Source organism: Medicago sativa, chromosome 2 (assembly GCF_051527215.1).
Source record: "Medicago sativa cultivar Bolivia chromosome 2, Bolivia_mono, whole genome shotgun sequence".
Lineage (NCBI taxonomy): Eukaryota > Viridiplantae > Streptophyta > Magnoliopsida > Fabales > Fabaceae > Medicago > Medicago sativa.
Window position 1 is genome coordinate 78,198,600 of NC_140750.1, and position 16,513 is coordinate 78,215,112.

Sequence of the window (16,513 nt, forward strand, 5' to 3'; positions counted from 1 at the left end):
TTTGCATTTGTTTACCGTAGTAAAAAATCACTTTTTTAAAACAATAATTTAGTTTGTTTGGATACAACTATATAAAAGCAATTTTTTGTTACAAAATTAGTTCAATTTTTAGATCCATATTTTCTCTTTTCTCTAAAAAAAAAATCTATTTTTTGAGAAGCTGCTCTCAACAGCTTCTCATTTGAAGCTGTTTTCAGATTTTGATTTTTTTAAAAATCTGTAATAAACGGATGCAATATTTTTAAAAGCGATTATTTTCATAAAAAAAGTGATTTTTTTCCTAAAGAAAAGCTATAACAAACGGGCTCTTAACGACTTTTCATTTAAAGCCGTTTTTATATTCTAATTTTTTTTTAAAAAGCTGTAACAAACAGATACAAAACTCTTAAAAGTGATTATTTTTTAAAAAAAGTGGTTTTTTTATTAAAAAAAACTATAACAAACTCATAAATTCTAGGTTTGAGATTGTTTTAGTAAATAGTAAGTTTAAAATGCAGATTTGAACATATTGCAATTTACACCACCGTTATTGGCATACACCCTCCTATGAAAGTAATCAGAAGTGGGCCAAGCCCAAGTGCCCAACCTTCTTCATCAAAGCCGGTCCGACCCTCTTCTCCCACACTCATTTCTGATTCTTCTCATTTCAAACCCTAAAACAAACAAACCACGTTTTCTCCATCTTCCTCATTAAACCCTTACCGCCGTAGCCGCCGCCTTTTCTCCCCTGAACCACCCCGAAATCGGCCTTGTTTTGCCAACCAAACCATGTTTTCTTCATCTCCTCAACCTTCTCTATCATTTTATCGGGATAGAATCACAAAAAGAGAATATCTAAAAAATGGGTATCCCTTTTGAAGGAGTTTTCTGAGCAACCTGAGGTCGTTTCATCAATCGAGTTTCATGTCTTTTATTCTCTACTTCTCCTTAACAAAATCTCGATGGAAGAATCTCACTAAAATGGGTATTTTTTTTTCATTTTTATTTCAATAGACAGTTCTGCCTGTCTTATTTTTGCTTTATTTATATTATCCTTTTGCAAAATCTTGTGTTTCATATTTTTTCTTCATTTTTCGAAATTAAATACTTTACCTTTCGGCTATGTTAAGTTTCTATTCTTTTTGGTTGTGTTAGATTTGAATACCAACTGATGTTCTTTGATGTGTCTGTTAAATTAATATGGTACCCAGTACCGACTTTAGGTGGTGGAAAAAATTGTTTTGCTCCCCTCACTTGTGGAAACTAATGTATTTATTAATACTTTTCAAATTGATATTGTCATATGATCGATAATGCTGGTGGCATGCCTCCAGAAATATTTGGTGTCTAGAAACATGGTATTCATGGTCTTACATGTATATTGATATTTGAAAAAACATAATCTTGCAGAACCTGTAAATTCAGAGAATTGATGGTATGTTGTGTTATTTTCAATTATTTTGAGCTAAAAATATTTACAAATCTTGCCATCTTAATTGTCTTTTGTGAAACTTTTAGCAGGTTTTCAAGATACAAATACAAATGGAAAGAAATAGCGAGTTAAGCTTATCAAAGTTCAAGAGGGTGTTTTTTGTGTGGAAGTAGTCCCGGCCAAAAAAGTAGTTATCAAGATGCTGCGGTTGAACTTGGAAATGAATTGGTATATACTAATAATAATTACCCTTACTCTATGACATGTTTCCTTTTTCCTTGTCTTTTATGTACTGTTCTTGAAAAATCAAAATTGAATCAATTAGGCCCCTTAGTTCAGTTGGTTATGTCAGGACATTTTTTTTTTATTTTGTAAATTTGAATATCTTAAGCCTTCTATTATATGAGATTGCTTCCCATCTGAGTTATAGAATCCAAAAACTGATTTTCCTCAATTCACTTTAATGATCTTAATTCAAATGTTCATTATTCAAATTTAGTTAGTTGTGTTGAAATGTCATAAAATGCATTTGATCAATGCTATTGTTAATGGACGAACTAATCTTTATACTAATGTTTATTGAATTCTAAACAATTACATTCTCTAGTATTTTGAAAATTAAATTATGATTTTGTATGCAGATTTAGTCCTGTTAAGAGTTAATTTGCACACTAAGAAATATGATTATCATGTATTTGCAGGTTAACATTTTAGACTATTTGAATATAATGCATAGAAAGCTTTAAGACTTTTGAAGTCAACCTGCAGTTTGGCCTACTACTTTTGATCATGTATGTTTGTGCTTTTAAGTTGTAACAATATCTAATATGATTAATCAAAGCCTTTTTTCTAAAAATAAGAAAAACAAACCCAAAAAGAAATATACCTTACATGTAATTTTCTCATAACATAGAAAGTGTAGTTTTTTTCTTTAAAGTTATTCAATTCAAATAATTGATACCATAAAAGCATTTTCATTCATAACTTCATCCAAATGCATCATGAACGATGACACCTTGTAATAACTTTGGTTAAATAGTTTAAAGCTGCTATATCATGTCTTGGGTCGTTCACAATCTCGCTTGATGTCTGCATACTATATGTATAAAAGTACTCTTTGTATGAACCACCAATTTTTCCTGCAAAAATCAGTTGTGATTTGTGATGGAAAAAATATATGTATTATTTGCAATGTGACTACTCTACTCATCATGCTACTCATACTTCTACCTATTTAACATTTGGCTAAGTTTATTATTATATTGAATATATTTAATTGATAGATTAAATGTACTTCAAATCAAATCTATTGTCATGAATTTAGCAACTATTAGCAAATTATTTTGTTGCATTCATTGATATGAATTCAACTTAATTATTTTATTTGTGCAGGTAATTTGGCCTTCAATAAAAATGCATATGGGAGATTAGAATGCTGCATTGAAGGCTGCCAGTGACGCTAGCCAATGAGATAATACACACCCTAGCCAAGAATCTTTGATAGTCTGATATTCAACTGGAGCACACAGGTAGATTTTTGTTTTGAAAGTTTGTCTTGTTTTGTTGGATAACTAAACTTACCAACATTAATGCTAAACTATTTTCAGGTTTACAAAGATAGTTGGGGTCTGAAGGTGATAATAATTTACTGAGACATTTTGTGGTTAAAGTTACTTTTGTAATCTACACAAAGTTGGAAGTAATCCTGTTCTTGTTTACATGCTTGCTGGGCTGCTGGCCAAACACTTTGAGAAACTGTGTGATGAAGGAGTTGCCAAATTTGCTTCCACATAACTGAAAGGAGAAAAAGACATGTCTTAAGACATATATTCACTGTAAGTACAAAAAAATATGAAAACAATTGCATTTAACTTATGTTAATGAATCTCTTTTTTGGACAAACATGCTGGCTTTTGTGTTAGTATATTGATAATATTTAATTTACAGTATATTTTTAAAACAAATTTGTCTTGTATTAGCTATTTAATTACTATTTTTAATAAAGAAGATAGTCTCAAAAATTGATGAATAAAGTACTTAGTAGTAATTATTCGTTCCTTGTGGCATTTGAATAGAAAGATTAATATAGACTAATTATGCTAGCCTTGTGTGCTGAACACATGTTGAAAAACCTCATGTGAATCTAGGAATACATCTTATTTTAAGTCATAATATATATGAAGGAAACTCAAAGGGGTGAAATTGGCACATCAAATTTGTACCTCTCAGATTCCAAATACAACCAAAAGATGCAGAAAAAGCAATTGATTTATGTTAAGAGAGATACAAATTAGAACTTGCTTGCAGATGTACATGTTATGACTATTGATTCAAGTCCATTGTTTTAACTTACTTGTACATATATTTGGAATCAATAGTTATAACATGGGCAAGTGTGCATATGTATTATGACTTAAAATTCTGGGTTTGTTTTATTTTTCTTTTAATATTCACTTTATATTAATGAAAGTTTACTTTTTAAAATGGGCTTTTGATTTACTATTTCAGGTGAGAAGAAGAGTTGTCTGCCTTTGAAATTTTTAGATGGTTCTTTCCCAGCCAGTTTTATCACCACCATAATTGATTGTAAGCTCAGAACCATTGATCTTGTTGTTACTATAACATGAGATAATGCAACAAATTGATAATATAACATGATATAATGGAACAAAGTTGTTTTTTTTTTATTCTACATGCTTTTATGCCCTTTTATCGACTCTTGATGCGTTATAAATCATCATACATTCTTGTATATAATTGCAAGCATTGCTCAAACAATTATGTTAGTTTTCTCTTTATATATGTTTAGATGGACTGCCATATCCATACCTTGGACAGATTGCATAAAAGATTAAATTTTCCTCAGACTGATGTTTACTTTCAAAATAAAAATTAACTTTTGTGAAATATTCCAATTACTGTGCTCTTTTGGTGTGCCTTCATGCTGCTTGTGTGCTTCATTCAAGAATTTCATGAATTGGCTGTGGAAACTTATGTATTGGAAACTAAGAAAGACAAAAAATTGCATGTTGAATATACAAATGGAGAATGACAATATATCCTTGAATTTGTAGATATCTTGTAGAAAAGAATACATACCAATGAACTTCAGTTAATAGTTACAATAACTTATACATGTGCATATATAAATTCAGATATAACTCATGCCGAGTAATTTTTGTTATCTTTGAAGCAAAAAAGTAGTAAAAGATATCATGATTCATTTTGTGATTGACATTTATGAATTTCGTATGAATGAAGTATTTTCAATAATTGTGTTCTTCTTTTCTTTTTTTTGGCAGATTGCATACAAAAGAAAGCTTTAAAGGGAGAAAAGGATCAAGTAGAGATGAAAGGAAACATACATGTTAATTTTGGAATGGAATGGAGAAACTCATCACAATGCAGAGTGCAGGATCAAGTAGAGATGAAAGGAAACATACATGTTAATTTTGGAATGGAATGGAGAAACTCATCACAATGCAGAGTGCAGCTGAACACCAATGCCTGGGACAAAGCTTCTCCTAGTATTAGTATTTATAGATTTTTTTTTAGAGGCTATATAAATTTTTGCAGGGCTAAAAGGTTGAAAAAATGGGATAAATCCCACAAAATCTGGAAAGTGTTTTTACTTTGTGAGACTAAAGTAAGTTTTCCAGCTGTAAAGTGTCCTTACTGTCAGAGTTGTCCTTTTATGTCTGCCAAAATTTCTTCCCCAGCAAGTAATAACAGAAATGTTGATCTACAGGAAAAATTAGGCAAAATTGGCTAGCATCTCTTGTAAGATTTATTGATTGTATTCACTGTTAGAAAGAAGAAATGCATCGGTCACCAAATTGCCATCTATTCAAACTTGTAATATATTGTTCAGTTATCAATATTTTGCTTTCACTGTCCTAAACTTAGCAAGTTATAAATATTTTTTTTTTTCTCTCTTTTTAACTTTAACAATGGAGCACAGAGAATGTAACCAAAAAAAAAAAAAAATTAAGATACATTTCAATCTATTTTCTAGAAAAAAAAAAATTATCCGTTTATTGCCCAATTAGTATTTGTAAATAATGGCTGACTGAACACTTGAAGATTTTGAAAACCTAGTTCAAGTCTTATTATATACACTCTCCGGTCACTAATATAAGCAAAAGTTTGATTTTTAGATTCATTCATTAAATGACGTATGTAGTCTTTATTATAGACTACATACGTCATTTAATGAATGAATCTAAAAATCAAATTTTTGCTTATATTAGTGACCGGAGGGTGTACGGATTAGTTGGTATTTGTAGAACAAAATTAGTTAATCATGCTAAAGTGTTTTATCATATACTCCACTCCACTGTCATGATTCAAAATAGTATGTGAACAAATACATATGACAAAATGTAATTGGTTGAGATAAATGGATATGTGGTTAGTGGTTGTGCATAAATAGGGAAAGGATGATCACTTCGGGGTGTGTAGAATTTGATGAAAGTCCCTACTTCCTCCCTTTGACATTCTTCGGAATGATTTCTTCTTCTTAGACTTGTTCTTAGTTCTATCTTACTTTCACTTCCTTCCCCTTTAACAAATTGTTCTCATTATCCATACTTGTATTCTCAATCAATTGTTCTCTTGTACTCATCCTTTGCTAATGAAAGTTGTTTGATATTCATTATTTTACTTGTGCTAAATTTGAGATCATTACATCCACCGTCTTCAACTTGTGCAGTGGGTTTGTAGCAACTAGTCTCCACCGTTGACAATGATAAATGTGGTGACAAATATCAATGACACCGAATAGGATTTCTAAAATTTTAGGGATGGTGTTTTTGTAAACTTGATAAAACAAAAGCACATTAGAACAATCATATATCTTTATTGTTCGCAAATCATCAATTAATGCAGTTTTGTTCTTTTATTTCAATCAATGTCCTTTTTTATGGACATCTTGTATACCTATGAAACATGTTTTTATGAAGTGCATTTTGGAGAATCCTATTTTTTTCTTATTACGTCGGGACAGTTAAACGAAATTATCAACCACCTTTATCTAATGTGATTTATGTTATCGTTTGCATTTGAAAAGAGAGTACCATGACACTAAACTATTTGAATCAGACCCTAAAAAATAGTGGTGTTCATGGTACGATTTGAGGCAAATTGACCCAAAGATTAAAAATCACCTCGCAGTTTGGTTCGTTTGGATCAAATTAACTGCAATTAGGATTGAAACATTTTTCAATTATCTATTTTATGATCTAAATAGTCATAGTATTAATAGATGAAAGCCACGTGAATAAAAAAAAGTAAGAAGTCACATTAAATAACATGATCGATACAAAATATACGTATCTACAATTAATTTATGATATTATACATTTATAAGTAAATTTAAATTTATTTAGACTTTTTTTAACCAAAATTTTGAGACAGAGCCCTAACTTGGATCAGCATGGCAAGAAGAAGTGGGGTTTGAAGGGAGAAAATGGTTCGATCTTCATTTACGTAGAATTCTTGAAAATGAAAATGAGACTCGGTTTTGGTCTGATCTTTGGTTGGAGAGTGGAGTTTAAAGAGCGTTTGCTAAGATTGAATAGTTAGGTGGTTGACAAAGATATGCTGACGGCTGAGAAGTTTAGGCGTGGGGTAGGTGAGGCGGCGAGGGATGGCTATGGTTTGGAGAAAAGGTAGTTTGAGTAGAGGAGGAATTGGTAGTGTAATTTAGGAATATTTTGGCTAATATTATTTATTTTAGATGATATGGTATTCAATATTTAGACTCGGATTTATCGTTTTGGTGGATATTAAAATAAGTGATGATATTGTAAACTCTCCGGTCAAAGTCATTATTTGGAATAGATTGGTTTAGTTGAATGTCTCTTTGTTTGCTTGACAATTGTTATGTAACATATTACCAACGAAAGATAATTTGTCTTGCCAAGGTGATAACATTGTTGATAATTTATCAAAGGAATTCAAGATTTGTATTAGTTTTCACAAATGGAGATATAAAAATATTAAATTTTGAACCAACTTTGATTGTTTTAGATCCATCCAAATTTTTATTGAAAAATGTTAAAGAGCATATCCTTATGTGAACTAGCTTATTTTGTTATGTGAACAATATTTTTGTTTTTCTTAGGGAATATTTTTGTTATTTTGCGTTTTTTTACATGATGAGACTTGTGGTCCAGATTTATTTTGTAATTTGACATGTACTAGTAGGTACATACTGAGTTTTAGTAAATTAAATATTATTGTTTCAGATATTAATTGTGAAATTTTCCATAATGATATCCAATAAGATGTATATTGCTATGCGAAGGTTGTTTGAGTTTTTTTTGTTGTGAAGGTTGGATAAGATATATAAAAATTTGGTAGATTGTGAAAACTATTTAAAAAAAAGAGAAGTGCTAGCGTCAAACGCTTAAACACTCTCCTTTCATCACACGCCTTACAATTGGACCACGTCATCTGTTTTTTTGTAAAAAAAATTGGCTACCGGCTTGGCTCTTCACGTTTAACTTTAATTCTGCCACCATCCACCTAAAATCAATAATACTCCATAGTAACTTCTCAATACTTCTCTGTTCTATTTCATCCACCAAAACCCAATCACTACTGCCACTTCCATCCACCATTTTCTTATTAAAAGTTTTACGGTTTAAAGACTACCACCCTTATATTGAGATTAATTTCAAACCATCATCATCATTTCATTCATCAACCACTCAAGATAATCAAATCCTTCCTTTCCCTCAAAAAAAACAAATAATCAAATCCTTCCTTGGACCGTCAACTTTCACTCAGTTTTCACTTTTCAGTGTCAATTGGTACCTTAAATTTTCTCTCTAATATGGATGTTAATTTTCAGTTTTTCAACTTCGTATTTTTTTTTGTTCCTCTGTTATTTTTTACTTCTAGCCTTGTCTTTGCAGCGAGACTTAATCATTGAGGCATATTTTTTTAACTTTGAAGATTTTAAGCAAAATACAAGCAAAGTTACTTAAATGGTATAACCCAGCCCTTTAGATGTCCTTTATCTATGTCGTTCCCCAAACTTCATTCACCGGCCTCCATCCATGATCGCCGCTCTGTATTTGTCCCCAGCCACCATGTCCGACAACCCATCATCACAACGGCTCAAGCACAACCAGTGGCCATACCAAGACATAGATAGAATATCAGATGATTCCGAGTACAAACAGAAACCAAATGGTTGTGGTGAAATATCTTGTTGTTTTAATTTAAGTGTTGAGCGGTGAGACCAACAATATTATTAGATTAAATAAAATAAAATAAAAATATAATAACTGGTTGCACCGGTAAACAAGTAATGAGTTTAAGGGAATTGGCGATGTGGCATCACAATATCGCGTGTGTTATAAAGCGAGTGACTAAGCGTTTGTAATTAGCATTTCCCTAAAAAAAAATAAGATTTTAAGTTGGGTGAACCGATGTGTGTGTGTGTGTTTTTTTTTTTTGAAAAAAAAAAGTGTGAAATTAAAAGCAAAAATATCTATTGAACTTTTTTTTAAACGTGACCAATCGATTTAAAAAGATAGACTTAATTAAACGTGGCCAACCGTTTTAATTAAAAGATTTTAAATCGTATTATCCGACTTAATGAATGATTTTAAGTTGGGGTATTTTCTTGGGAAATGATAATAAAATGTATATTCAATTTTTTTAATGTTTAAAAAATATTCTTTTTAATGTAAAGTTTCTACTTTTTGCTTTCTTAACAAATGTCCTCAGTGACTTTAAACACATTAGATTAAAAAGCTAATAAGATAATGTAGTTGTGTAGGCTTTTAACCAAGTGTGCCAAAATTAGTCCCACATCCGTGACTTTGAACACATTAGAAAGGAGGAATCATTACATTATAAAAGGAGAAATGATATTTTGACAACCATTTTTTGCCAATTTTTGGACAACTTTCTCTCTCATACTCACATGATATTGTTATTCTCTCTCTTCCTTTTTCTCTCTCCATTGTTTTTGACCAATAAGAAGTGAGAAAAACAATGTTGTCAACAAAGTTGTCATCAAATGGATGTCAAAATATCATTACTTTTATAAAAGAGAGTTCATGTATACTCATAGCGCTACAGTGTATTATAAGTTGGTACTACTTTTCTACTTAGTGGTCCTAAGACCAACATTATCCACATTTTTATATTAGTTCAAAAAAAAAAATTTAAATAATTTAAAAGGTCAAGAAGTAATTATTTGACAAAAATAGAAAGAAAAAAAAAAACTTTTGAATTATGTTACTCGTGTAAACAAGTTGAACCTATCGAGTTGAACCGAGTTCTTTGTAAACTTTAAACGAGTCGAACTTGAATAAAAAAAATAGTTCGTATCGAACTCGAGCCAAGTTTCGAGCCGAGTCAATTTTTATCGAGTCGAATCGAGTCGAGCTCGGAGCAGTTCAATTCGACTCGACTCATTTTCCAGCCCTAATGTGAGATAACGGCAGTCGAAGTAGAATAGCGTCAAAATATAACAATCCAAACAGAACAGTAGTTTTCTTTAATTCCCTAAGCAAATATGCTAATTGTTTTTGGCAGAAATGTAACATAGTTTGCCAATAGATTTTTACAGTGGCATGCTATTTGATGATCAGATATACCGATCTTCTTCAACTTTGACCATCTACAAAAATATAAAGATCCATTAAATTTTATGCTCCCCTACCAAATACAGATATGAAAATAAAATCTGAGGCAAGCTAAACAGATTGTTCACAATATTTCATTCAAAAACATATCATGAAAATATATCAATTGAAATAGAAAATCAGAAGAGATCAAAATGATTCTCGAGTACCAGAGAGTCATTGTTTTCAAATTCACAAAGCAGCAACAAGTTGAGACATGCCAACTTAAACATTGTAGACCAAATTACTAAATAAACATTGTAGGAACTACAGAAATTTCTGCCTCAAACTGCATAATTAGTTATCCCTGCTTGAATTTCTGTAGTTCCTGGAAGAAAAAAAAGATGAAACAAACACAAAAAAGAAGTCGAGTCACAGTTCGTAGGGATAACTAATTAGAAGCATAATTTAAGAGAGGAATAGCACTTACAACTTCTGCTGAATTACTAGTTTCAATAATCTACTACCCGCCAAAGTACTTTATCATTTCATCGTCACTCATAGGGCCCATGAAATCAACTAAAAGGAATGGCGGTGATGGTGGATTGTCAAGAACTCCAAAATCAAATGACATGTTAGTGATTGGTGATCCAAACCTATCCAGCTCGTTTTGGAATGCGTCTTTAGCGAAATAATTTATGTCTCCTCCAGTGATTTCGTCACCTTTCATATTTGCTACAGGCATAGTGATTGCACCATTCTCTGGCTGCCTAATTGGATCAATGTTCACGGCTGGGCTGGCCTGCAGATGCTGATGCTGCTGCCCCTCCTGACGAGGACCATATTCCGCGACTCTAAGGTCAAGATTATAAGCAGCTTCATGTGGCATGTCAGGAGGGTTTTGCAAGTAAGGGTAGTTCAATGGCCTTCCACTCACATTCATGTTTTCCAAAGAAACTATGTTGTTTGCATGTATATAAGAGTAATTATCTTGTGCTTGAGACGGCATTGGTTTTTGCTTCTCTGCAGCTTCTTGTGCTGCAAGCTTTTGTTTTTCCTTGAGCCTTTGGAGTTTGATACGATCCTTCCACATTCGCCTCTCCAAATCTTCAACTTCAATCTCTTCATCACTGACATCTATCTCCAGTATATTGTGATATCTAAGAATGCAATGTCCAAACCAACTGAATTACATCTCTAACCTTGCATTTCATTATATACTACTCCCTTCGAAACAAAATATAAGCAAAAATGAGTCAAAGAAAGTTGATGTATTTGACTCACTTTAACTTATATTTTGCTACAAAGAGAAGGGTTACAATTATAGCACAGTGGTTTGTATCATGACTCAAATTGAAAACATAGTTACAAACAGTTATAAATTTTTATAGGGTTAATATCTAAACAACATATATAGACACATTCCAACTAATTCATGAAGCTAAGGTACAAACAATTATCCAAAAATGAAATACATCATCGAACAAAAAAAAACACAAACCTACAAAAAAAAAATATAAAAGACAAATAACTTAGAATCACGAAACATGTTACATATAAATCCAAAAACAAAAAACTAAGTTGAAGTTCTTGTAGACTCGTAGTAATAATAATAATAATAATAATAATAATCACGTCAAAATAAATAAATAATAATAATAGAAATCATAGGTTCTTCAACAAAAAAATAGAAACCCTAGGATTGACATGGTGGTGGTGAAGACCATATGACATTTTAATCCACCTAGATTCTAATCCACAAGGTGTCAACAATTCATGTGTTATGTTGAGACAGTTCATTTAGGGTTCTTGATGGATATATGGTCCACAATTTAGTCGTTCCTTGGCAGGATATTGAATTTTCAAACAATAAAAACAAAATGATAATAGAAGTTTTGACACATACCCAATTTCTTCCATTTCAGCCATCTATGAAGATTGATGATTTTCGAATTGCAGCTGACTTATGGCGGCGGTGGAGTTGCAGTTGGTGAAATAACGAGATTGCTAAAACTAAGGGATCCATACTTATTTCTCTTAATGAGGATCCCGAAATTTTTGAAAATGAGGCACATAAAAAAGGTAACAGTTGATTCCATGCAAAAGGAATTTGAGAAAATACATGCAAAAATAAAGGAGAACAACAAGTAATCAGTTACACGTGGCTTTAAAATAATAAACACGAATAAAAGTGCCACTGATACTATTTCTTTGTTTACAAGATTAAGCAAACAGAAACAAAAGAGGAAAAACATAAACACAAGAAAACTAGCGCCTAATATGCCCAACGCATCAGTCTTAAGCAAGGGGAGGAGGTCAGCTGGAGGCGTTTGGTGAATGACTATGCCTCTGATTGGATCAGCGGTGGAGGCAAGATTTCCACTTCCCGAGGCAGGATTCAACGTGGTTTTGGGAAGCTAGCATTTTTGGCTTCACTACAAACGTGATATTCTGCCGTGGTTTTGAAAATTTCAACGCCTCTCCAAACACCACTACTAGAAAAACACGATTTAGGGACGGATTTTAGGGAGGGAAAACAATCCCTCACTAATAGTGACGGATTTAGGGACGGATTTCCGTAATTTCCACGAAAGTTGAGCTGCCAAACATTAGCAACGGAATTGTCTAGATATCCGTCACAAAAAGTCCCTCACTAAACTTCCGCGACTAAATCCCTCACTAAATTCTTTAGCTGAATGTTTGTGACGGAATTTGACATGGATTTTATCCCTATCTAATGTATCCCTCACTAAAATCCTCACTAATATCAATTGCATATCTCTATCTAATGTATCCCTCACTAAAAACCTCACTAAATTCATTAGCCAAAACTGAATTACTTCCCCCTCATTTATTTTCACGTTTTGGTTTCCCTCCTCTCATACCAAAATATTCCCCCTCTTTTTTTTGGCTCACAAACCTCAAAATAATTATCCCCAAAATTTTCCATTAAAAAAAAAAATTATCCCCCAAATTTTATACTCACAAACCCAAATATTCATCTTCAAAACTTCTCACTCCTAAAAATTCAAGATGAACCCAAACCCTAAAATAAAATTAACCCAAAATTTTCCCCAAACTCTCAATCACTCTCTCAATCGCAAGCTTCTCATCTTTAAAACATATCGGTCCTTCACAATCACTCTCTCAATCGCAAGCTTCTCATTCACTCTCTCAGAATCGCAAGCTTCTCACTGAACAACTCTTTCCTTCTTAGTCCCTGAATCGCTCTCTCAACCTCTCTCATCTTCTCAGTTGGAACCCTTCTTTCCTTCTCAGTTGGAATCGCAAGCTCTTCTCAGTTGGAATCGGTCAGTTTCAGATTTCTTCTTTGTTAATTGAAATTTCTTCCCATTCTGTACTAATTTATGTGTTTAATTTGTAGATTCTTCTTAATTTGAAGCTGAATTTCTCCTAAAATCTGAAGCTGAATTTGAACCCAAATTTACGGTGCTCATGCTCTCACAGCACAGATCTTCACTGAATCTCACTCCCAAAATCGAATCTTCTTCCTTCTCCCAAAATCCTTTGTCAAATCTTCAGTGAATCTCAGACTGACGGTAACATCTCTCTCAATCTCATAATTTATTTATTATTTATTTTATTTTTAATAGTTTTTTTATAGTTTTTCTCTTTAGTGAAGTTGATGTTGGTGATACTTGTATTTCTGATGTTGTTTTAATTTATATATTTATTGTTATTTTCATCATGACCTTACTTGAAGTGGCACTTGGATTTTGGGTTCGAAATTTGTTGTTATGTGATATGGTGTTGATACAATTTAGAGCAGGGTGCTGTACATGATCTAGGCAATTTAATTTGAAGAAATCGTCAAATTTGTACTTGGTTAAGCTTTTATGACTTACCTGATTTTCTGTTTTTCTATTTTATGACTTACCTGATCTGTTTTATGACTTACCTGATTTTTCTCTGCCTGATCTAGACAATTTAATTTGAAGAAATCGTCAAATTTTTTGTTATGGTGTTGTACCTGATTTTCTGTTTGCATATATATATATATATATATATATATATATATATATATATATATATATATATATATGGCATATATGATGACTACAATACCAATTTATTAGTGAAGAAAACATTTGTTAGTGAAGATGATGTTCTTCAAGGCATAGATCATTTTTCTTCGTTATAATGTAAATAAGCATCCATTTGTTGACAGGACAAAATTGGTGCATGGTTTACTTTCTGGGAAATACTCTGTTCCGGCATTCAAGGTATGTATGTCTCCATAGCGTAGTAAATTCATCTGAAAATTTATATTGTGCCTTTGCAAAATTTAATGTACTTCATGCTTCTGCATATATTTATTCTCTAATTTCCCTTATGACAGTCATTACGAAAAATGAATCACTCAAATGTCGTGAAGCTGAAGGAAGTTATTCGAGAAAGTGACATTCTGTACCTTGTTTTTGAGTACATGGTGAGCGACTGGATTTTATGGCATACTGGTGGCTGTTTTGAAGTCTAATACTAACTGTTTTAGGTCAATTTTGGATATGCAGGAATACAATCTCTACCAACTTATGAAAAAAAGGGAAAAGCTGTTTTCTGATGATGAAGTTAGAAATTTGTGTAGGGCACCGTGTGATGTATATTAATGACATGTATTAATGACCCATGGTCAGGTATCGTGCTCCTAAAGCCCTGCTTCAGTCCTCCCTTTATTGTTCCAAAGTTGGTAAGTGTCTGATAATGAATAATTGCACATAAAAAATTATGATCTTGATTATCGCATTGCTTATAGTGATGATGAGTACCATACTAAAAAGAAAATTTGGCTACATCAACTACGACTGCTGTAAGATTTCTGCCTCTTTGATGACTGTTGAATTTGTATATATTGATTAAGCTGATCTGGAAGAAACGTGTTTCTTATGCATTTTATTTGCCCAACTTATAGGGTTATTATGAAGTAGGAAAATTGCATGTATTACACTTGAATAAATGCTTTTTACCTTATTGAGAAAATGAATTGACCCCTCTTAATCATCTTTCGATGAAACGAGGCTGCTGTGTTTTTTCTGCTGCTGGTGTGAGTGTTTTCTCTGTGCAGGGAGGTGCTGACAGCATTTGGGGCCTGTTTTCCATGACTGTTTTTTAAGCCTAGTGGACTGTGTGTTGGACTGTGTGTGTTGTGTGTGTTTTTGTGCTGTTTTTAGGACATTGAGGTGTTTGAATAGCAGCAGTTTCAGACCTGTTATTTATCATTCAAATTTTACATGATATGGAGGATATTGCTGTAAGTTATTACTTCATGACCTTATTGAACTTGATGAATATTTAGTCTATTTTTAAAGTAGTTGAACTATGATATGGAGGTTCTGCACTGATGCTAATTGTTAAGAACTGATACTATTTTTAATTGTTTTAATAGTTCTGCACTGAAATAATTGTTCACTGATGCTATTTTTATGGAGGTTATGCACTAGTGCTAATTGTTAAGCACATATTAAGAAATAATATAAATGTACCTATGACTTAGACAGAGCACTACCATTTCAATTTTCTTTTTTTTTTCTTCCATACCAATCCTAACTCCACTTGATTATTTTTTTGACATAAAGAACTACATATGAAACTATGTCCATATTTAAGAAGCAGATTGAGAAAAATAATGAATTGTCTTGACAGGAAGATATATTAGAATGTTAGTTTGTTTGATGCTTCTAGAAAACTGATATAGGCAAGCAGTGAACACATCATAAGTTTTTAGGACAGCATACCGGGTAAAAATCAACAACATTGTTTTTAGATAAGGTTTTAGGCAAACATTTCATATAGTTATCAGGTGACAAAGTACTGTGTTTAAGACCAGGGGAGAATAGTTATCAAAATATTTCATATACTTACTTCGAATTATTCATGTATTGAAGGCTCATGAGGAGTTGATTCGTGCATCGCAGGAAGATTCACGTTTTCTTAGGGAGCAAATGACTAAATTGATGGAAATGGTTTCTCAAGGTCATCTACATCCACCTCCACCTCCATCTACTTGATATATAGATATATAATATGTATAATATATGGTTATTTTGATAGCTTGGTTGCAAACTTAGTTAATGTGCTACTTCTAGTATCGTTAAAAATGTTTAAGCGTTTATTATGAAACTAATTTTTGAGAGTTTCCTTGTGACTCTATGTATTTTGAGAGTTGAACAATGGTTGTAAACTTATTGAGATTTTCCTTATGACTTTTATGGTGATGAATGTATGTGTTGGGTATGAAGACAATTTATCAAGTGTTTTTTGTTGTATATTTATAATGTCCAACAAGTTCAATATGGTTTAATATAGTAAATGCATATACAATATTAATATAATTAATTAATGAAATATGGTTTGAAATGGAACATTTATATTTTGATGTAAATTTCTCTTTGAATTAGTGAGGGAATTCAATTTCCTCACAATTTGTGCCTTCAAAATTTGAAAGGGAAAACCAATCCGTCATTAATTAGTGACGGAAATAATGGTAAAATATGATGGA

At 32.0% G+C, this 16,513-nt stretch overlaps 1 protein-coding gene and 3 long non-coding RNA genes across 8 annotated transcripts; 2 read left to right on the forward strand and 2 right to left on the reverse strand.

The window, feature by feature from the left end:
- Positions 1-623: 623 nt before the first annotated feature.
- On the forward strand, positions 624-5,312 carry LOC146951049 (uncharacterized). Of its 5 annotated transcripts, none has more exons than XR_015027772.1 (7): positions 624-964; positions 1,501-1,639; positions 2,113-2,202; positions 2,804-2,940; positions 3,019-3,246; positions 3,920-3,997; positions 4,714-5,312. It is a non-coding gene; the product is annotated as an uncharacterized LOC146951049 (long non-coding RNA). The 5 variants fall into 5 exon arrangements; XR_015027770.1 differs by lacking the exon at positions 2,113-2,202 and adding an exon at positions 1,390-1,414 and having other exon boundaries at positions 833-964; positions 1,498-1,639; XR_015027771.1 differs by lacking the exon at positions 2,113-2,202 and adding an exon at positions 1,390-1,414 and having other exon boundaries at positions 834-964.
- Positions 2,295-4,916, reverse strand: LOC146951050 (uncharacterized). The gene is made up of 3 exons (XR_015027773.1): positions 4,777-4,916; positions 3,086-3,205; positions 2,295-2,550 (listed from the first exon to the last, which is right to left on the reverse strand). It is a non-coding gene; the product is annotated as an uncharacterized LOC146951050 (long non-coding RNA).
- A 4,590-nt stretch (positions 5,313-9,902) lies between the features above and the next one.
- Positions 9,903-12,480, reverse strand: LOC146951051 (uncharacterized). Its single transcript, XM_085747013.1, has 3 exons — positions 11,903-12,480; positions 10,487-11,156; positions 9,903-10,052 (listed from the first exon to the last, which is right to left on the reverse strand). Exons 1-2 carry the CDS (start codon positions 11,923-11,925, stop codon positions 10,520-10,522), a joined length of 660 nt encoding a protein of 219 aa, XP_085603139.1. The 5' UTR covers positions 11,926-12,480; the 3' UTR covers positions 9,903-10,052; positions 10,487-10,519.
- Positions 12,481-12,709: 229 nt separating this feature from the next.
- On the forward strand, positions 12,710-16,257 carry LOC146951052 (uncharacterized). The gene is made up of 5 exons (XR_015027774.1): positions 12,710-13,307; positions 13,382-13,556; positions 14,186-14,240; positions 14,357-14,446; positions 14,529-16,257. It is a non-coding gene; the product is annotated as an uncharacterized LOC146951052 (long non-coding RNA).
- Positions 16,258-16,513: the final 256 nt, after the last annotated feature.